Here is a 22052-nt window from a genome sequence, read left to right as displayed (position 1 = left end):
CCAGTTTTATTAGTACTATTTTTGGGTACATATGATTTTTTTGATCATTCATTATAACACTTTATGGGGCAAGGTGACCAAAAAATTGGTTGTTTTAGCACAGTTTCTATTTATTTATTTTTACAGCATTCACCTGAGGGGTTCAGTCAAGTGACATTTTTATAGAGCAGATCGTTACGGACGTAGCGATACCTAATATGTATACTTTTTTTCATTTATTAAAGTTTTACACAATAATAGCATTTTTGAAACAAAAAAATTATGTTTTAATGTGTCCATGTTCTGAGAGCTATAGTTTTTTTATTTTTTGAGAGATTTTCTTATGTAGGGGCTCATTTTTTGCGGGATGAGGTGACGGTTTTATTGGTACTATTTTGTGGGACATACGCATTTTTGATCACTTGGTGTTGCACTTTTTGTGATGCAAGGTGACAAAAATTGCTTGTTTTGACACAGTTTTTTTTTTTTTTTTTTACGGTGTTCATCCGAGGGGTTAGGTCATGTGATATTTTTATAGAGCTGGTTTTTACGGACGCGGCAATACCTAATATGTATACTTTTTTTTATTTGTTTCACTTTAACACAATAATAGCATTTTTGAAACCAAAAAAAATGATGTTTTAGTGTCTCCATGTTCTAAGAGCTATAGTTTTTTTATTTTTTGAGAGATTTTCTTATGTAGGGGCTCATTTTTTGCGGGATGAGGTGACGGTTTTATTGGTACTATTTTGTGGGACATACGCATTTTTGATCACTTGGTGTTGCACTTTTTGTGATGCAAGGTGACAAAAATTGCTTGTTTTGACACAGTTTTTTTTTTTTTTTTTTTACGGTGTTCATCCGAGGGGTTAGGTCATGTGATATTTTTATAGAGCTGGTTTTTACGGACGCGGCAATACCTAATATGTATACTTTTTTTATTTTTTCTATTTTTAATTTTTTTTTCATTCCTTACTTGGGGACTTTTTTTTTTTTTTACATGTGAAACTTTTTTTTATTTTTTTATTTTCAACCTTTTATTTTTATTTTTATTATTTTACACTTTTTGTCCCCCATAAGGTCATACAAGACCTCTGGGGGACATTTACTTCACTTTTTTTTTTTCACAGTTGATTTCTCCTGTAACTGGGGCTGACATAGTAGCCCCAGTTACAGGACAAATACACCCCTATAGAGGCTGTACAGCAGCAATCCTGCGCTGTACAGCCTCAGAGCAGGGCTGATCGAGGTCTCTGAGAGACCTCACACAGCTCCTGCACACTCCGGTCACGGCGGTCACATGACCGCCGGGCCGGAACAGGAAGCGCGCAGCGCTTCCTTCTCTGCAGACACAGCGCTCGGTGAGCGCTGTGTCTGCAGCGATCTAGAAGGCAGGGACACCTGGGCACTGTCCCTGCCTTGTCTTAGGGTTGCCCTGCTGTCACTGACAGCGGGCAACCCGATCAGCAGCTGCACGATTAGCGTGCAGCTGCACTTTCTGAACGGACGTTCTGGAACGTCCGTTCAGAAATAGACGTCCACCCATAGGACGTTTATATCCTATGGGCGGACGTGAAGCGGTTAAGGAGAGCACTGTTTAATTAAATAGCTCTGTGCCCTCCATACGTGTAGCTGCCATTTTAGAAAAAAAATGATTAGTTACCACGAAATTCAGATAAGTTGTGAATCTAATTTTTCCTAATCTTCGGATTGGATTCCATTTCAGATGCTTCAATTTGCTCAAGACAAGATATCATTTTTTTTATTCACTCCATGTATTCCACTTCCTGTCCTCAATCTTTTCCTCTTTGTTTGGATTTATAAAGTCAATTTAGGAATTTTGCCATACTAATTCACTCCGACCAGAGAGTGAAGAGGGTGAGTGACTCAATACACACATTACAGTGCTACTCTGTGGGCATATTTATCTAGACCTATGAAGAGAGCGCTACCATACGTATATCCCAATTCTGTGTCTACTATTAATAATGATAGATTGCAGGTCTTCCTTTCATAGGAGCAGTAAACTGGCAATGGATAATTTATTTATACAGGAGGTTTTATCTCTGTGCTGACTGCTACAGAAGAACAATATTTTGTATTTAATTTTAATTGGCATTGTGCTGTTAAGATGAAAAATTGTATTTCTATGAATAATGCATTAAAAAGAACCCCTTTCTGATGGAATTATACCTTTAAATCGGCATTGGGCAATATAGGTTGGTTGCCGCATAGGGAGATTCCTGTTTTTCAACAGTATCTAAAACAATTTTCCTTTCTGAAGAATCAAATAGTGTGCAATTTATAACACAACCAAACATCAATAAGGGAAACTATGTGAACATCAACCTAAAAGCAAATGCTGAGTCACACAAATCTAAAAGAAACATGGATGTTTGAGCCACTGGAGATTGGTTTGGTAAAAAGTTAGAATTACTTATAGTACTTTAACTATTAACCTCCTGCACTAAATGTAATTACAGGAGAGGCGATGATAAGTGTAGTGCTCACTTTGCCAATAATTGTATGAAAGACTTATGTTCCTATGTGGTTCTAAAACCTTTCCGCTAACCTCCACGAGAAACTCCTGTGATTCCTATTACCACTTGGCTCAAATCCTAGATGAAATATCTCATCTTAATGCTTTTCCTGCTTGCTATTTCCCACATTTCTGAAGGTAACGCAAGACAAATTACATTTTCAGGTTTCTTTAGATATAGTCTTATTACTTAAGGTCTGAAGGACATAGTAAGTATGCACAATTTGCTTACGATTAGAGTAGTGCTGTTTTGTATATTGGCTTCTGTAGATCTTGCAGGATGAGTTGTCTCCTTTGCATACACCACATAAATCATGCATAACATTAGATCCAAGGATCTGGTCACAGCCAACTGTCTGCCAAAGAGAAGGCAGGTTAAACTGTTTCTCCACATTTGCTTGGTACAAATCTATGCCTTTCAAGACAAGAGATTATTGCAGTATTTATATTTGTTTGTCATTGTTCTGAGAGAAGCTGTGGTGGCCAGATTGTCAATACTTAGTGCAATTGAAGTGGATGGTATTTAGATTAACAAATGATGCACATCTGAAATTAAATATACTGTAGCAGGAGCAACCAGCATTGGACAGGCCTACTAGAGGACCCCCAAAGGGTCAATGCACCAACATATGATGGTATCGCCGAAACCCTTATTGCAGTCTTATTTCACTGGGAGAAGCTGTGCTATGCTCTGTATTTCAGTGCTAAGCTTATGTTTTGACCTTATTATTGATTGGCTGCACTGATACAGATGTTTCCAATTGGTCCAGATGGGCATGTAATCACTGCAGTACTCAAAAACTGTGTATTGAGTTATTATTGATGTGTACATTATATGGAGATGTTATTTGCATGTACAGAATGAGATGAATAGGAAATATAATCAAGGCCCAATAAAAGTCTATGAGCAGATCATGCATATGGCTGTACACATGACCCTTTACTCGGACACATTTCTTGTATAAGTTGTAAATGGTGTATATTGTGTATATGTTTAGCATGTCACAAGCTGCTCTCATTTAGAAATTTAGATTTATGGATTTATAAAATATACGATCCGAATAAAAGAAAGTAGGGACATGGGAAACTGAATTTTCAATGTTCTTGAATAGAGAGTAGCCTCCTCTGGTCGACCACCTTTCCATGCTGCAGTCTCTCTAACTTCTTGAAAGAAAGGGAATAATAATCAAATACAAGTCATGTTGTAGATGGATATTATGATACCATACAATAACACAAGATTGTACTGAGAGAAGTAGGTCACAGACAAATAAAGGCCAATGATCTAGTCGTGAGTGATTAGTAGGGCAAGGAGCAAAAGTCACTTGTACCTGCCAAGGGAACCAGAGAGGGATTTTTCTAACAAACAGTGCTGCAATCCAGTTGGCATTTTAACAACTATCTCTAGGCTATACAGCTGGAATCGCATGATTCCTGGCAAGTGTAATGATGTTCATGTACACCTTATAGGTTTATTTGGTGATTTAGATTCACATCTACTGCATATCATAACTAGATATAATAGTAGCAAATACCTGTGAATTTGTAAGGCATGGATACTTGTAATGATCACGGTTGTTAGCTTTTTTTTTTCTTATCCAAAATTCACTGGCAGCCAACATTTTTATGAACATTTTGGAAAGCCAAAATGAATAATAACTATATTATGGACTGTGTAGGAATTTATGGACAGTTAGCAGTTATGTTGTTGATATGAATGTACTCAGTGTTTCTGAGACAACATTATATTTGGAAGAAAACAGAAAGGGACATGTTGTCACCAGACTATTTCAGCATTATACTTTTCGGGTATAAGTCAAGCAATTAAACGTATTTAAAGTGTTACTATAATTTCATTTTTTTTAATATCCAGGAACAGTGAGTATATTTTTATAATATACTTTATTATGGAAATATATTAATCTTTATAAATTAACTTTATTTAGAAAATTAGAAAATGTATATTGCAAAAATGATTTGACATTCTTCACAGGAGACAGTTTATGTGCTGTCAGTGCTGATCACTGGCAGCAGAACGCCACTCTTCCTTCTCAGCACATCTCAGGTTAGTGATGGCAAGATAGGGAGAGGAGCAGGTCTAAAGCAATCAACGCTGACAGTAAGTGTACATTTTCTTTCCCTTCTCACCTCACAAACACCATCAATACAGACATTACTACTATGCTCAGAGCACTGGGTTCCATCTTTTACTTTGTTTGATAAGGAAAAAAAGAAATCAAATCCTTCTGCTATACAATATAGTTTACAGTAATCTTGTTCTGCAATAAAAAGCAAAATATATGAATAGCAACACAACAGTAATATACCATATAATTATATATAACCCGTTCTATACAAATACATCTCACCAGCTTCCTAGTTCATGTGTGTTTTCTGTAGCATGGATTGCAGTTTGGGAACACTACGTGTTTCAATATGAAGGCTTATGGTAATTGGGCATAAAAATGTATCCTTTATTGGAAAACAGTTTAGAATACAACTACATTAAGCTTATGCATTTTGATTAAAGATGGTTTTAGTCATTACATCAAAGAATATAGGTTTTGACTCATGCACGCTGCTGTTGTTTTCAGTCCGCATGCGCACCCATTCATTCGATAGGGCAGCAAAAGATGCGGACAGTAAACAGTGTGCTGCCCGTATCCGTATGTCCATTCCACAGCACCCACAAAAAAAAAAAAAAATCGAACATGTCCTATTCTTGTCGGTATTACGGATAAGTATAGGATAGTTCTATAGCGGACCGAATGTGCCGCGCACCAAAATGTGGAGCGCATACAGCTGGTAACTGTGGACCGCAAAAACGGCTACAGCCGTGTTAATGAATACGTAAGCTGTAGTGCATTTGGACTTTAACCTGTTTTGCCAATAAAGGATATGTTCCTTTGCAAATAAAGGATACTTTATACTGAGTCAGTAGCAGCATATGTCATGTAGTAAAAGCTGCTGTGTCTTTGTACCAAATACAGTGGGACCACTGCAGCTAGTCAACTACTGGAAGTTGTCCGTCTATAATTATTGCATGGCTATGGTAGGCATGGAGTTTGCATGTTCAGCTCTATGTAAGTGAGGAAAATAAAATATGGTTCTAATTCTGGCGATGCATAATGATTTCTGGAGTGCAATACTTTTTTGACATGAATAGACAGATTAGACAGACAGTGTCAGAAAGCCAGGTCTTTAAGAAAACTGTAATCACATGTAAAAGGTTTTGCTGATAAGTGTAGCTTGGGTTATGAATGGTAAGATGTGAAACATATATTTATCTTGAATGGAAAGGTTTAGGGATGTAAAATCAGGCACAACTATTAAAAATAGGTGTGAAAACTCTAAAACTGCAGTCACATTACATCTTAGTTTTGTACAATTGTACTTAATGGAAAATCAGAAATCAGGACAGCAAATGATTGATGTGCATCATACCTTCCACACGGGTGTAGGGCTTCCAGTTGTAGTACCAACCCCTGAAAGGTTTACTGTTATACTCTGCACACTGTTGGGCTCTGTAGTCAATACTATTTTTGGGACACTTCTGAGTGTTACAAAGTTTAAAAGATCGGGAAGAACCTTCACAGAACTTTCCACCATGAAAAGGTCTGCACAGAAAAATAAAAAAATATTTTGATCGTTGGGGAATGAGCATTTGACATGGCAATGTATTTTACTTTCAACACAAGTTTTATCTTTATAATCAGCAACAGATACCATGATACATAGATCAGAAATACTATCAGATACTTAGATATCCATCTCCGAAAAGCCTCAAGGAAGTAACAGAGATGCTTATCGTAGGAAAGAAAAAGTAACTTACTCTGCAAATTTAAACAACAAATTGATAAGTACAATATGTAAGAATGAAAAAAGGAAAGTACAGAGAACACAGTAGAAAGAAGAGAAAAAAGGTTCCAGATTTGGGGGGTTGGAAATTGTCACTGAGTGGTAAGAACTCTGCTCCCAGAGGGTCCGTAGCATTATGGCTATATATTTTAAAAGTTTTTATTCACTTTTATGCACTCATGAAGTCCCTTTAATACAGTATCTCAAGGAAACATTATGGCCAGATTTACTAATGTGTCTGCACCTAAAATTTGTTTAACCCTTTGGTGACTTCTGCCATATGGTGGAAATCGCCACTTTAAAGTTTTTGCCTGCTCGCGCATGCTGTGGGCGCCATAGACATCAGGTTTCTGTTGTTTCAAACTACAGAGACCAATGGCGGATGTATGTGATCAGCAATAAAGTCAAATGTGACCACGGCATCTGAGTGCTTCGGACGCCCCCATAAACAGCGTTCTCCCGCTGAGATCGAGGAATGCTCGTTGAGATCGAGGAATGTTATATGTCCCTAAAAGCACGGAGCCTCAAGCCGGCTCCAATAACTATCACTGGTATATACCAATACAGGCCAGCAGGTGGCACTACTGTATTGGTATATAGTAAATTGTGTATTCTATGATGGCTGTACAGTCATCACAAAACACAATGGGCCAATCTAATAATAGTTATAGCCATCTTGGGTGACTTAAAAAAAAGAAAACACAAAAACGGCAAGGTTGTGCAAGGTCCTCTAAGGGTTAAAAAGTAGTGTAATGAGGTGGGGCTTCACTGCAAAGAGGCTATAGTCTAAGATACACTGTTTTGCACCAAATTTACATCACAATGGTATAAAATTCTGTCTCAAAGTAAGCCAACCAATAGTTAGCGGTAGATAAAAGTGTCTATCCATGCACCAAATTTATCATGCCAAACCTGGACCTATGTATCTTATTTTACACATGGCATTTATCTTTGCGACTATGGGTTGTCTTAAAATGCCATAGCTAAACACAAAGGGGTACATTTATTAAGACTGACGTTTTAGACACTGGTCTTAATAAAACCATAAACTGGCGGTGGATCCACTGAAGTTATGTAGAGACGCCTAAAACAGGCATAGAAAATGGTGAATGAGACGGGCCGACCCCTTCCCCGCTCACGCCACTCCCACAATTTTAGACCTGCAATGGCTGCAGTGTTTTCTTGCTCCAATTTAAAAACACAACAGGGAGTGTTCCATAGGATCAGGGAGTGTTCCACAGGATTGGCGCATAGCAAATATGGTGCCAATATTCAAAAAGGGTCCAAAAACAGACCCTGGAAATGATAGGCCGGTAAGTTTAACATCTGTTGTGGGTAAACAGTTTGAAGGTTTTCTAAGAGGATCTCAATGAAAGCAAATAACGCCATATCAGCATGGCTTCATGAGGGATCGGTCATGTCAAACTAATTTAATCAGTTTCTATGAGGAGGTAAGTTCTAGACTTGACAGTGGTGAATCAATGGATGTCGTATATCTGGACTTCTCCAAAGCATTTGACACTGTACCGCATAAAAGGTTAGTATATAAAATGAGAATGCTCGGACTGGGAGAAAACGTCTGTATGTGGATAAGTAACTGGTTCAATGATAGAAAACAGAGGGTGGTTATTAACGGTACATTCTCAGATTGGGTCACTGTCACTAGTGGAGTACCTCAGGGGTCAGTATTGGGCCCTATTCTCTTCAATATATTTATTAAGGATCTTGTAGAAGGCTTGCATAGTAAAATATTAATTTTTGCAGATGACACTAAACTGTGTAAAGTAATTAACACTGATGAGGACAGTATTCTGCTACAGATGGATCTGGATAGATTAGAGGCTTGGGCAGATAAGTGACAGATGAGGTTTTACACTGACAAACGTAAGGTTATGCACATGGGAAGAAATAATGCAAATCACCCGTACATACTAAATGGTAAAACAATCAGTAACACTGACAACAAAAAGGACCTAGGAATTGTAATAAACAGCAAACTAAGCAGTAAAAACCAGTGTCAGGCAGCTGCTGCCAAGGCCAATAAGATAATGGGTTGCATCAAAAGGGGCATAGATGCCTGTGATGAGAACATAGTCCTACCACTTTACAAATCCCTAGTCGGACCACACATGGAGTACTGTGTACAGTTCTGGGCTCCTGTGAACAAGGCAGATATAGCAGAGCTGGAGAAGGTTCAGAGGAGGGCATCTAAAGTAATAACTGGATTGGGGCAACTACAGTACCCTGATTATCAACATTAGGGTTATTCACTTTAGAAAAAAGATGACTGAGGGGAGATCTAATTACTATGTATAAATATATCAGAGGACAGTACAGAGATCTCTCTCATCATCTATTTATCCCCAGGACTGTGACAAGGGGACACCCTCTGCGTCTGGAGGAAAGAAGGTTTGTACACAAACATAGAAAAGGATTCTTTACGGTAAGAGCAGTGAGACTATGGAACTCTCTGCCTGAGGAGGTGGTGATGGTGAGTACAATAAAATAATTCAAGAGGGGCTTGGATGAATTTCTGGAGTGTAATAATATTACAGGCTATAGCTACTAGATGGGTCATTGATCCAGGGAGTTATTCTGATTGCCTGATTGGAGTCAAGAAGGAATTTTTTCCCCCTTTAGTGGGGAAAATTGGCTTTTTTGCCTTCCTCTGGATCAACTTGCAGGATAACAGGCCGAACTTGATGGACAAATGTATTTTTTCGGCCTTACTATGTTACTAATATAAAAGCAATTTTGAAAAAAAAGGCCCAGATTTTCTAATGGCTACTTGGTGGCAAAAATCTGTATAAAAGAGTGAGGCCAACTGTCGCATCTGAGGTTTATACACTCTTTTCCAACATGCTTGACAAGGATGTGGGGCTTATTGGAAAGTGTGCAGAGTTCTGCTGGAAAGGGGCTGACCTAGGATGCACCATTTTGTGTCAAAATGTTGGCACAATTTTGGCATAAAAATCTGTCTTAAAGTAAGCCAACCAATAGGTGATACAGAGACCGTGAAAGTGTTTATCCCTGCACCACATGTTTCATCCAGCATGAGTCATTTTGATAAATCTTTGTCAGATCTACACAGAATTACTTAGGATTACAAAATCTGGGCCAGAAGTTAAAGGGGTTGCCCAGGTTCAGAGCTGAACCCGGACATACCCACATTTTCACCCAGTCAGCCCCTCGAACATGATCATTGTAGCATTTCATGCTCCGATGCTCTCCCTTGCCCTGCGATATATCGCGCAGGGCAAGGGCTTCTTTTGTTTGCATTTTCACATGGCTTGGGGGAGGCTTCTGCCTAACAGTGTATTCAGTGACTTCTTCAACACTGATGGGTTGGCTTTAGTGCTGCCCTAGCCGTTTTACAGGCTAGGGCAGTGCTAAAGCCCGCCTATCAGTGCAGGTAATGACACTGGGCTCACTGCTGGGCAGAAGCCTCCACCTAGCAGTCCCTATGGAGAGCCTGGTACATCACCGCATCTCTGAAAAATGCCTTTGCCATGTGTGATTCAGCGCATCGCAAAGGAGAGGATCGGAGCATGAAATGCTCATATCAGAGGGGCTGTCTGGGTGAGCTTTGAGGATGGTTGTGTATAAGCATGCCATGGAGACCAAATTTTCAGGCATTTATAAAAAAAAATTCAAAAAGAGATCATCTTCCATTAATTAAATGAGGTCATCTTTCAACTTCTGAAAAATACCTCTTTAAATGTATCCCTCTAAGTTTGAGAAAAATGATAATCACGAATGAGGGCATACACAGATCTCACACGTCTCCATAGTAAAACTTGATATGCCACCCCCCGCTTCCCCGTCCCACCAAGTTTTCCAGTATGCATGCATCAATCAGTTCCAGGCAATATGGAATGCAAGGCACAACATTCCAAATTTCTAACGAGTTCCCCTTTCACCTTCCTCAATTTAGCCAACTTCAGTCAGTGTCAGACTGGTCCACCACAGTACCAGAGGATCCTCTGGTGGGCTCGGGTTTTGATATGATAGTGGTTCCCAAAGGTCTAGGAGAAAAACACTTAGATAGAGTTCAGCACCGTGCCCCTGGGTCCCATAGTAGCTGTGTGGTCTGCCTCCATGGATGGTATGCCACTGTTCCATTTACAAGGAATATTTTCTATAATTTTTTTAGGCACTTCTCCTCAGGTATCATCCAAAATATTATATCTTAGAACCATTTTAAAAAAAGTCATAATACTTCATTCTCAGTTGTTAGTACTTTTGAGCAAGTTCATCATATATGAACAGTCGCCTGGCTTTGTCCAAAGCATGTGGGTGGCCATCCAGGGAACGTATGTCTGGGTCAGTTTCTCATATAGAAACTATGGCTATGTACACCTTTGGAGGCAATTTTTGTTTATGATTGCATTCTACAAATTTTTGCCTAAAAATCATTTTCAATTGGCCTTTATTAAAAATTTTGAGCCATTCGGTCACAAAGGGTTAACTGTTTTTCTAACTGTCAGACCAGTAATTTTACTTTCACTTTGTGCCTCATCTCTAAACTACTGAGAGGTCATAAACACTTATTTAAGCCACATTCTTATCATTAAGATAAGGATTGAGCTAATGAGTATGTCAAAGATCACAGATATGAAGTTCTTCTGCTCCTCAGATGACAGAAAAGACAAAAAATCTACAGGCAGCTAGTAGATCATGTCAGCTATGTACACAACAAAGGATTCCATATTAATAATAAAGACCAATTGAAAAAATAGATTTTTAGTTCAAAATAAGTACAATGCAATAATAATTTTAAAAAGATGCCCCCAAAGGTGTACATAGCCTTTAAAGATAACCTGTCACCTCATTTTCACCAATATAACTAACAACACTGCCCTATAGAAGATTGCCAATGCTTTCCAAGCATACCTGTGTGTACTATGCATCTGTATTCCATGTCCAGGAAAAGCACTTTTATTCTGCTGGAAAACAGTTCCCAAGGGCCCAGCTGAAAGTGAAAGTAAAACAGATTTCACTCCTGACTCGATTTCTAATGGCTATATCTTCTGATATAGTGGATATAATGATGTGGTATAGTTTGAAAGGTTGGAATGCCAGCTTTCAAACAAGGTTATGCTCATATTTCTAGCTGGTACCAATCCTAAGATATGAGCAGCCAGTGGCGTACATAGAGAAATAAGCTCCCCATAGAAAGGATCAAACCAGGCCCCACACACAGGACAGAAGGGTTTCTGCCTAAACCCCTTTCAGTGACCCTTGGGCCATTTTTCCACTGCCTCATTTGCTAAAAGTTGTTCCTTTAGAGGGTAGAGTCCTGACCAAGTTTTCACCTCCAGTAGAAGAGGAGATGATCCCAACTGGGCCCCCTCTTCCCCTGGGCCCCATAGCAGTCGCTATGGTAGTTACGTCCCTGTGAGAAGCTAAAGCAGCCCTCCCCTGGTTTGCTTTGGGCACTTGCAGCAGCAGAGCTGGGCACTTAGGAGCTGTTTTCCAGCAGAATAAAAGAGCTTTTCCTGGACATGGAATATAGACACAAAGTGCACACAGGTATGTCTGGAATGTGTCTGCAATCTTCTGTGGGGCAGTGCTCTTAGATATATTGGTGAAAAAGAGGTGACAAACTCCCTTTAACTGTGACCTCTAGGGAGATAGTAGATACAAGCATTAAATGGGTTGTCTCATCTCACTGTTACTAAGGCGAGATGAGACACAGTTCCGACTACCTCCAGGTTGGGAAAAAGCAAAGCGCTTCGGTTCTCTGCTGTTTCAGTAGTTCTCATTGCCGTGCATGAGAGCTACAGAAACAGCGTAGCACAGCAAGCTACCGTATGCTGTCGCCCTAACTCAGGAAGAGCATAGCTTGCTGTGCTACACTGTTTCAGTAGCTCTCATGCATGGCAATGAGAGCTACTGAAACAGCAGAGCGCTGGAACGCTTCGCTGTTTTCTCACCTAGAGGTGGTCAGAACTGTGTCTCATCTCTCCTTATTAATGGCAAGATGAGACAACCCCTTTAATAAAGGCACAATAAAGGGGTTCTCTGGCTTCATAATTAAATTTTTTAATATGCCCAGATTACCCAAAACACTGCGTGTTTTTCCTTTTTTCCAGCTTTTCTGCATCCTGGCAAGATGTTTACATGCAAAACTTCATGTTTTCATCAGGTTCCTTCTGGGTTTTCTAATCAAACCCAGCATTCTTCGCTCTATACTGATTCTCACTGCTTGGTCTGCCTACTTTATATGGAGAGGGGACTTGTAGGGGGCATGACTACTGCAGAGAGAACAGCACAGTAAGCGGATCAAGCCCTGCAAAACATTACAAACCAAAGCATGCTGGGCTTGGTTAGCAAACCCATCAAAAACTGATGAAAGCAGCAAGTTTTCATATATATCAGGATCCAGTGATACAGAAAACAGGGGACAGAATGGGCTGAAATGAAAACTGCTATATGGAGCAAACCAGAGAATTGCTTTAAAGAGGACCTCTCATGTATTTTTTTTTGTTTAATTTAGTACCTTTACTTGCGGGGTATGCTCTGCTGATGCTTCCATTGGTCTTTTTTTTTAAATACTCCTCGCTTGCTCTGCTGTGCCCCCTGCAGTTTTCATGTCCAGTATGTTAATACTGAGCATCGGTACAAGGGAGTAGGAGACACAAGGGTTTCTCATTGGGCATCTCCTTCTCCCTGGCTGTGCTGCGGTTTAATCACAGTGGAGCACCTCACAGACTGTGAGAAAAAACAACACACCTTCTCCCTGGCTGTGACACGCTCCGCTGCAATTGGACCACGCCACCCACTCATGGATAACCTGTCTAGCGGATTTAAGCCATAGAGAGGTCCATGGAAAGAGGAGTAACATCTCAAGACAGGAGTGCTAGGCTTAAAGATGCACCAAATTCATCAAACATCATTTGATATGTTTAACACAAATTATGGCAGCAAAGACTCCTGCGAAAAATGCTTTAAAAATTCCCCTCGTGATAAATCTGCCCCATAATTAATCAACAGGAATTATAAAAATCACAATTAATGATTGATAAGTCAAAATGAGCTGTTAAAGAAATATAAAAAGTAATAAATACCGTGGGTTATTACACTGACGCTCTTTATATGAGACACCTCCACCACATGTCCTGGAGCATGGTGCCCAACCTGACCACTCAGACCATTGACCATTTGCAGGCTTGGGTCCTTCATCACCATGTTTCACACACTGTCCCCTTCGGCACCACTACAAAACACAGATATTGTGAATATTATCATCATTATTACTTCACAGTAAGTTTTTTTCCTCACAATTTTAGGGTTCATGCACATGACCATGGTTTTGGTCCGCATCCGATCCACATTTTTTGCAGATCGGATGCCGACCCATTAATTTCAATAGGGCCACAAAAGATGTGAAACAGCACACCGTGTGCCATCCACATCCATATGTCTGTTCTGCGGACCCGCAAAAAAAAGATTGAACATGTCCTATTCTTGTCCTTTTAGTGGACAAGAATAGACAGTTCTAACAGACGGCAGGACGAACCATCCCACAAAATGTGGAAAAGCAACGACTGTGTGCATGAGGCCTTAGGGTGAGTTCACATATTACTGACTCTTTCCACAGGAATTAAATCAAAATGGAGGTTTTGCTGAATTTCTGTTTTAAACCAGCTTTTACTTTAATATAGCAAGGGATAACCGCAAAACAAAGCTCAATATGGATTACCCTAATTTTGCAGTTTACAGAAACATCCAATATGTGGTCATAAACGGCTAGCAATCTGACAATACATATAACACAGCATCTTATATGTGGACAGGAAGCCAGTTTCTCTATGTTTTCCTATGAGAGCCTCAATGTTAGTCTGAAAGGATTGAATAGAGAAGTAACTGACTTCCTGTCCTGTGTCAGTTGGAGATCAGAGTGCTGGTTACATGACACAGCTGAGAAATAGAAGGGAGGTTATAACTCACAAATACAGTCACTGGAGAGAAGATTACCTTCACTACAGTTTATATCATACACCTTTCTCAGAGAAGAAAAATATTTTTGGTGGGAGTAGCCATGGTCTTAAGCCTCTATGACGTACAGGTTCATCATGGCAGCAAGCTGTCTGCAGAGATGGTGACAGCACTGAGATCCCTGCTGTTACACACAGCCAGGGATCTCAGATAACCCCTCCAATTTGCTAGTCAATGATCCTAATGCCGGCAAAAGATTCTGATCCCAACAGTTTGGTATCGACGCGTCCATAACGACCTAATCTATAAAAGGATCATGTCACTTTTACTGCATGGTGAACGACACACACAAAAAAAATGAAAAACAATGATGGAATTGTAATTTTGCCCACTTCACTTCCAAAACAATGGTATAAAAAGTGATAAAAAAAGTCATATGTAGCCAAAATTAGTACCAATCAAACCGTCACCGCATCCCGCAAAAAGTGAGCCACTACATAAGACAATCGCCTAAAAAATAAAAAAAATATAGCTTTCAGAAAATAGAGACAGAAAAACACATTCTTTTATCGTGCAAAACCGAAATAAAATTAAAAAACATAAACATTGCCTCACTAAAAAGCTTAATATTGAGTGGTCAAAAATCATATGTGCCTAAAAATGGACTGTCATTGTATCCTATGGTTTCCAAAATGGGGTCACTTTTTGGAGTTTCTACTGTAGGGTGCATCAGGGGGGCTTCAAATGGGACATGGTGTCTAAAAATCAGTCTAGCAAAATCTGCCCTTCAAAAACCATCTGGCGCTCCTTTCCTTCTGCGTCCTGCCATGTGCCCATACAGTATTTTATGACCACATATGGGATGTTTATGTAAACTGCAGAATCAGGGTAATAGATATTGAGTTTTATTTGGCCGTTAACCCTTGCTGGGGTTGACTAAAATGGAAAATCTGCCAAAAAAGTGAAATTTTGAAGTTTCATTTCCATTGTCCTTTAATTTTTGTGGAACACATAAAGGGTTAACAAAGTTTGTAAAATCTTTTGAATAACTTAAGGGGTGTAGTTTCTAAAATGGGGTCATTAATGGGTGGTTTCTACTATGTAACTCCCACAAAGTGACTTTTAAAATTTGAAGAATTGCTTCTACAATTCTAAGCCTTCTAATGTCCTAAACAAAAAAAAAAAAAAACATTTACAAAATGATGTCACCGTAAAGTAGACATATGAGAAATTTAAAGTAATAACTATTTTGTGAGGTATCACTATCTGCCTTAAAATCAGAGAAATCAAAGTTTAGAAAATTGTGAATTTTTGAGGATTTTTCTTTATTTTTTATAAATAATGGTGGTTTATAATGACTCATATTTACCACTATTATGAACTTCAATGTGTCACAAGAAAACAATCTCAGAATGGCTTGGTTAAGTAACAGTGTTCCAAAGTTATTACCACATAAAGTGACATGTCAGATTTCTAAAATTTGGCCTGGTCCTTAAGGTGAGAAATGGATTGGTACTGAAGGGTTTAATGAGCAGGGGATGTTTTTTTTGTTTTTTTTACAGATATGGCAAGTGCCCAGGGTTCAGTGAATCGAGCTTCTGATCATAGATCCAAAGTCAATTTGTTAAAGAACTTTGTTTGTAATGGCCTTTCCGTACAGCATTTACAATGTATTTGCTCTGTGTGGGAAAATTTTGTCTTGTCCGAAGTTGCGCGAGAGTTTGATAAATTACTTTGGTATTCCTATCTGTGGATTTGAAAACATTTTAAAATAGGAATCCTAAGTCTGTTTCAGTACTGGTGGGTACCTAGCTACCAAAGCCAACTTTGGATTTCTATTTTAAATCCGCAGATAGGAATACTGAAGTCATTTATCTAAGTCTTGCGCAACTTCGGATGAGACAACATTTTCCTGTAAATGCTGTATGGAAACAAAGGTTTTTAACGAATCGACTTTGACTCTATGATCCGAAGCTCGATTCACGTAACCCCATTAGTGCTCAATATGTTGTGCCCAGTTGGTACAATCTGAGACTCACATCACACCTCTTATTGGGTTTTTCTTGGTATGGAAATGCCATAAATGTGTATGTAAACTGCTGTTGGTACACTGTAGGGTTCAGAAGGGAAAGACCACCTTTTGGCTTCTGCAGTGCAGATTTTGATTGATTGGCTTACAGGCTCCATGTTACAGCCATGAACAGCCTCTGGGATAATAGTACAGCTAGTTTCTGAGAATAATACCATTTTTATTTTTATCTTGACGGAGCTGTGTGAGGGCTTATTTTTTTTTGCCTTAATCAATGGTTCTATTTTGAGCTACGTATTTGAGATTCTGGTTTGCCAAATTTTTAAAAAGTTTGGTTCAGTCCCAAATCAATTTTACCCGAACCGAAGTGGCTCCAATTGCTTGGAAATTGGTATATAACATCCACTGGTCTCCTAGGAGTCAGAAAAGATGTTATCTCTACAACCTCCCAGCACAAAAACAAAGTGAACAAGATCACATTGATCAAACACCTTCAGTAATCTCCTCCTTTCTCCATAACATTAATTCCCCCACACTATCAGAAGAAGAACAACTACTAACACCAGTTACAATCACTGAAATAGAAAAAGTTCTTAATTCCATCCCATCAGGGAAAAGCCCAGGTCCAGACGGGCTACCTATTATTTATTATAAAAAAATTCAGGAAACAACTACTGCCACACTTTTTAGAACTATGCAATGCTCTCCTTAAAAGGTGCTACACTTCCCCCTCAAGCTCTAAGGGCTCATATCACGATAATTCCTAAAGAAGGGAAGGATCCGGAAGATTGCAGAAGTTATAGGCCCATATCTTTACTTAACTGTGACCTCAAATGGTGGTCAAAATTGCTAGCACAAAGAATGGCCCCCCTTCTAAATAAGTTAATATGCCCAGAACAGGTAGAATTTGTTCCTGGCAGAGAGGGCAAATACAATATATGGAGAATAATACATGCAATCCATGCGGCAAAGCAGACTAAAACTCCTCTTCTGCTCATGGGAACAGACGCGGAAAAGGCGTTTGACCGAGTGAGCTGGTAGTTTATGATTGAAACTATGAAAAAATGTAATTACCCCCAACAGTTCATCAATGCAGTTTTCTCATTATATACACAACCATCAGCACAAGTTATAATAAATGGTTCCCTATCAGAATTTCTCATCAAGAATGGTACAAGACAGGGATGCCTGCTTTCTCCAACTTTATTTATTTTATGTCTGGAAATGCTCTTATTAAAAATCAGACAATCAGATGCGATTCAGGGAATATCCTTGGTACAATAAACACACAAAACCGCGGCATTTGCAGATGGCATGTTACTATTAGTTTCCAACCCTGTAGAAGCCTTCCTGGTCATCATGCAGATTCTAGAACATTATGCAAGAGAGATTTCTTCAAATCTGAAATATTGAATATCAATATACCTTTACACCTCCTACAAGACCTCGAAAGCGTCCTCACCTTTTAAATGGCCTTCTAAAGCCCTAAAATACCTAGGTGTCCAAATTCCCGCAGTGTAACAGTCCTACAGGCTCACCTGAGTCAGAGGACCGCTGGCTGGAGGTAGGAGTGGAGCCCAGTGGCAAGGACCGCAGGCAGGTAGTAAGCGTGGTCAGACAATCCGGATGGCAACGGTGGTAGCAGTTCAGTAGGTAGGGATAAGGCAGAAGAGTAGTCGGTAGGCAGGCGGTGAGTCAGGGCAGGCGGCAGTAAGCGTGGTCAGACAATCCGGATGGCAACGGTGGCAGCAGTTCAGTAGGTAGGGATAAGGCAGAAGAGTAGTCGGTAGGCAATTCCTGGTCAGCAGTGGACTTCCAGCAGTAGCAGGAGCAACAGATGAGGAGAAGCTTGATCAAGGCTCAGGAGCTCAATAATCAGCAAACTGGAGTGCAAGGGGCTGGACTATATAGGGAAGTACCAGGTGTGGGGAATCAAGGGTAATGAGCAAGGCTAGGCAAGACTAAGGTAGACTAATAGGCTTCAGGGAGGAATGTCCAGAGAGGACGGTAGCCTAGTAAACAGGGCTACCGCCTGGGATGTGGCTGGTCACGAGTTCGAATCCCGACAGTACTCCCCCCCTTCCAAGGTGACCTCCGGGCACCACAGGGGCAGGCTTACCAGGGTGCCGTTGGTGGAACTCTTTTACCAGTCTGGGGGCGTGGACATTTTCTTCTCGCTCCCAGGAGTTATCCTCGGGAGGGTAACCCTCCCACCCAATTAGGTATTGTAGTCTTCCCCGGTGGATCCTGGAGTCGAGAATCTTTGCGACCACGTATTCTTCTTCACCCTGTACCCTCACAGGTGGTGGAGGGGGAAAGTGGCGGCCTGTGAAGGTGTTTTCCACGTATGGCTTGAGGAGAGAGCAATGGAAGACAGGGTGCACCCTAATGGAGTCCGGGAGGTCGAGCCGGAACGTGACCTCGTTGATTTGTGCGGTGATCCGGAACGGACCCATGTATCTTTGGGCAAATTTTTTGGAGGGGACCTTTAATCTGAGGTTCCTGGTGGACAGCCACACCTTGTCTCCCACATGGAAGCCCGGGGTGGGTTTGCGACGTCTGTCTGCTCCCTGTTTAAAGCGCCTCTGGGCAAGCTGGAGGTTGTCTATAATGTTCTCTTGTGCCTCCTGTAGGGTTGTTAGGCGTTCGGCCACTGCTGGGAGGGTGGAGGCAACGGGTAGGTGGGAAATGAACACCGGGTGCGAGCCTGTGTTAGCAAAGAAGGGGCTGTGCTTGGTTGAGCTGTGCTCAGCATTGTTGTAGGCGAACTCGGCCGTGGGGAGATGATCAAGCCAGTCATCCTGCAGGTGGGAGCTGAAACAGCGTAGGTATTGCTCTAGGGTCTGATTAGTTCTCTCCGTCTGCCCGTTTGACTGAGGGTGGAAAGCAGAGGACAGGTTCACTTTAACCCCGAGCGCCAGGCAGAAGTTCTTCCAGAACTTTGAGGCAAATTGTACGCCTCGGTCGGAGACCACGTCGTCCTGGATCCCATGCAGCCTGAAGACCTCTCTGAGAATAAGATCGGCCGTCTGTTTGGCTGTGGGTAGGCCTTTGTAGGGGATGAAATGGGCCATCTTGGTGAGACGGTCGACCACGACCAGGATGGTGTTCATCCCTTTTGAAGGAGGAAGGTCTACCACAAAGTCCATGGAGATCGAGCCCCAGGGGCGGGAAGGAATCGGGAGAGGTTGTAACAGACTCACGGGAGAGGAACGAGGAGTCTTATTGCGGGCACAGACCGTGCACGAGGAGATGTACCTCTTGATGTCCTCCTTGTATGTTGGCCACCAGAAGGAGCGGGAGAGAAGCTCCTGGGTCTTTCTTGTGCCAAAATGGCCGGCCACCTTGGAGTCATGGTTGAGTTTGAGCACTTCGAGCCGTGCGATTTCTGGTACATATAGTTGTAGGTCCTGATGAAACCAATGACTGTTCTTAAACGTAAGGCTGACATTGCCTGTGGGGTGGGAGAGGAAGGGGTCATTTTCATATCCTTCTTTGATTGTGCCCAGGAATTCTTTAGAGTAGGTGGCCCCTACGACCCTTCTCTGTTATTTTGGCCCTTGTTACTCTGTGAGGGCTCGGAAAACATTCTGGAGAGGGCGTCAGCCTTGCCGTTTTTTTGATCCAGGGCGATAGGTGATGAGATAGTTGAAGCGGGAAAAGAATGGGCTCCATCTGGCCTGTCTGGCTGAGAGTCTCTTAGCGCTGCGGATGAACTCGAGGTTCTTGTGGTCAGTTAGTACGATTATGGGGTTGGTGGCTCCCTCCAGCAGGTGTCTCCACTCGGAGAAGGCATCCTTGATCGCCAGTAGTTCTTTGTTCCCGATGTCAAAGTTCTTCTCGGAGGGGGACATCTGGCGGGAGAAATATGCGCACGGGTGTAATAGCATCCTCTCCCCTGTCCGTTGTGACAAAACTGCCCCCACCGCAGAGTCTGATGCATCCACTTCGACTGTAAATGGGAGCTCGGGGTTCGGGTGGATTAGGATTGGGGCAGAAGTGAAGAGGAGTTTCAACTTGGTGAAGGCCTCCTGGGCCTCGGGTGTCCAGGAGAAGGGGACTGCCTTCTTGGTGAGTTGGGTGATTGGTGCTATGACCTTGGAGAAGTTCCGGATAAACTTCCGATAGAAGTTGGCGAAGCCAATGAATCTTTGTATCTCCTTCTCGTTTTTCGGAACGGGCCAGTTCATCACAGCTTGGACCTTCCCCGAGTCCATACTTAGGCCCGCTGGGGAGATGATGTATCCGAGGAACTGAGTGGTGGTTCGCTCAAACTCGCATTTCTCTAGCTTAATATAGAGAGAGTTCTGTCTGAGCCTCTGCAGTACCCTGCGGACGTGTTCGCGGTGCTGCTCGAGGTCTTCAGAGAAGATCAAGATGTCGTCCAGGTAAACGACTACAAACAGATCCAGCATGTCCCTGAGGACGTCGTTAATGAAGTGCTGGAAGGTGGCGGGAGCATTGCAGAGTCCGAAAGGCATGACCAGGTACTCGAAATGACCATAACGTGTCCGGAAGGCGGTCTTCCATTCGTCCCCAGGGCGGATTCGGACGAGGTTGTAGGCCCCTCGAAGGTCGAGTTTGGTGAAGATCTTCGCTTCCCGGAGTCTCTCAAGGAGTTCGGAAATCAGTGGGAGCGGGTACCGGTTTTTTACGGTTATGTCATTAAGCTTTCTGTAGTCTATGCAGGGACGCAGGGAGGAGTCTTTTTTCTCTACGAAGAAAAAGGGGGCTCCCGCGGGGGAGGTGGAGGGCCGGATGAACCCCTTCCTCAGGTCCTCGTCCAGGTACTCTTTCAGAGCCTTGAGTTCAGGCTCTGAGAGGGAGTAGATACTGCCAAAGGGTATATCGGCCCCGGGCAACAGTTCTATAGGGCAGTCGTAGGGTCGGTGTGGTGGCAGCTTGTCTGCGTTTTTCTTGTCGCAGACATCCTTGAACTCGCTGTATTGAGGGGGGTAGCAGATCCTTGACGGATAGCTTTGAGATGGTGGTGTCTTCGGGTGGAAGGACGGGTCTGTGGGAGCAATTTAGCGAGCAGAACTCGGACGGGAATCGTATGCAGCGGGTTTCCCAGTCTACCGAGGGGTTGTGGGTGGCCAACCAAGGGATGCCCAAGATCACCGGGAACTTCGGGGAAGCGATCAGCGAGAAGTGGATCTTTTCGCGGTGATCGGGTTCTATGAGGAGTTGTAGTTCGGTGGTCTCGTGAGTGGCCGGCCCCGAGGAGAGTGGGGATCCGTCGACGGTTTCCAGGTCAACGGGGGCTGCCTTGATTGTCAGTGGAATGTTCTTTTCGCGGGCGAAGGTTAAGTCCATGAAGTTGCCTCCTGCCCCGGAGTCTAACATCGCTGAACAGGGGAGTTGTCGCCCCTCAATGTCGATGAGGATGGGAATGATGAAATGGGATCCATGAGCCGCCATATTGTTATTTTCCGGGGCTGCTGACGGGGTTGGAGTCTGTGGTTGCTCCTTTAGTTCCGTGACGGCAATAGTCTTTCGGATCTTATGAGGACATTTGATGGCAAAATGACCCGGCTCCCCACAGTAGAGGCAGAGGTTTTCGGCCAGCCGTCTCTCCTTCTCAGCTGTAGATAGAGACCTACGTAGAGCGTCGACCTGCATAGGTTCAGTTGCTGATTGGGGGTCGCGCTGGGCGTTGGAAGAGAAGGAGTAAGTGGGTCTGTGGTCCGAGGACCAGAGTCTTTC

General features: G+C 42.1%; 1 protein-coding gene across 1 annotated transcript in view; it reads right to left on the bottom strand.

Moving 5' to 3' along the window:
- The window catches only part of ADAMTS16 (ADAM metallopeptidase with thrombospondin type 1 motif 16), a 508970-nt gene that overhangs the window by 135292 nt on the left and 351626 nt on the right, over positions 1-22052 (bottom strand). The window contains exons 12-15 of the mRNA XM_040433225.1: positions 13447-13595; positions 5963-6135; positions 4667-4797; positions 2751-2874 (exon numbers count right to left, since the gene is read on the bottom strand). Coding sequence (XP_040289159.1) covers positions 2751-2874; positions 4667-4797; positions 5963-6135; positions 13447-13595 — 577 coding nt within the window. The remainder of the gene's footprint in view (positions 1-2750; positions 2875-4666; positions 4798-5962; positions 6136-13446; positions 13596-22052) is intronic.

This window comes from Bufo bufo, chromosome 5 (assembly GCF_905171765.1).
Source record: "Bufo bufo chromosome 5, aBufBuf1.1, whole genome shotgun sequence".
Classification (NCBI taxonomy): Eukaryota; Metazoa; Chordata; class Amphibia; order Anura; family Bufonidae; genus Bufo; species Bufo bufo.
The sequence above is the reverse complement of the archived record's forward strand: the minus strand, read 5'-3'. Positions and strand labels throughout refer to the sequence as shown.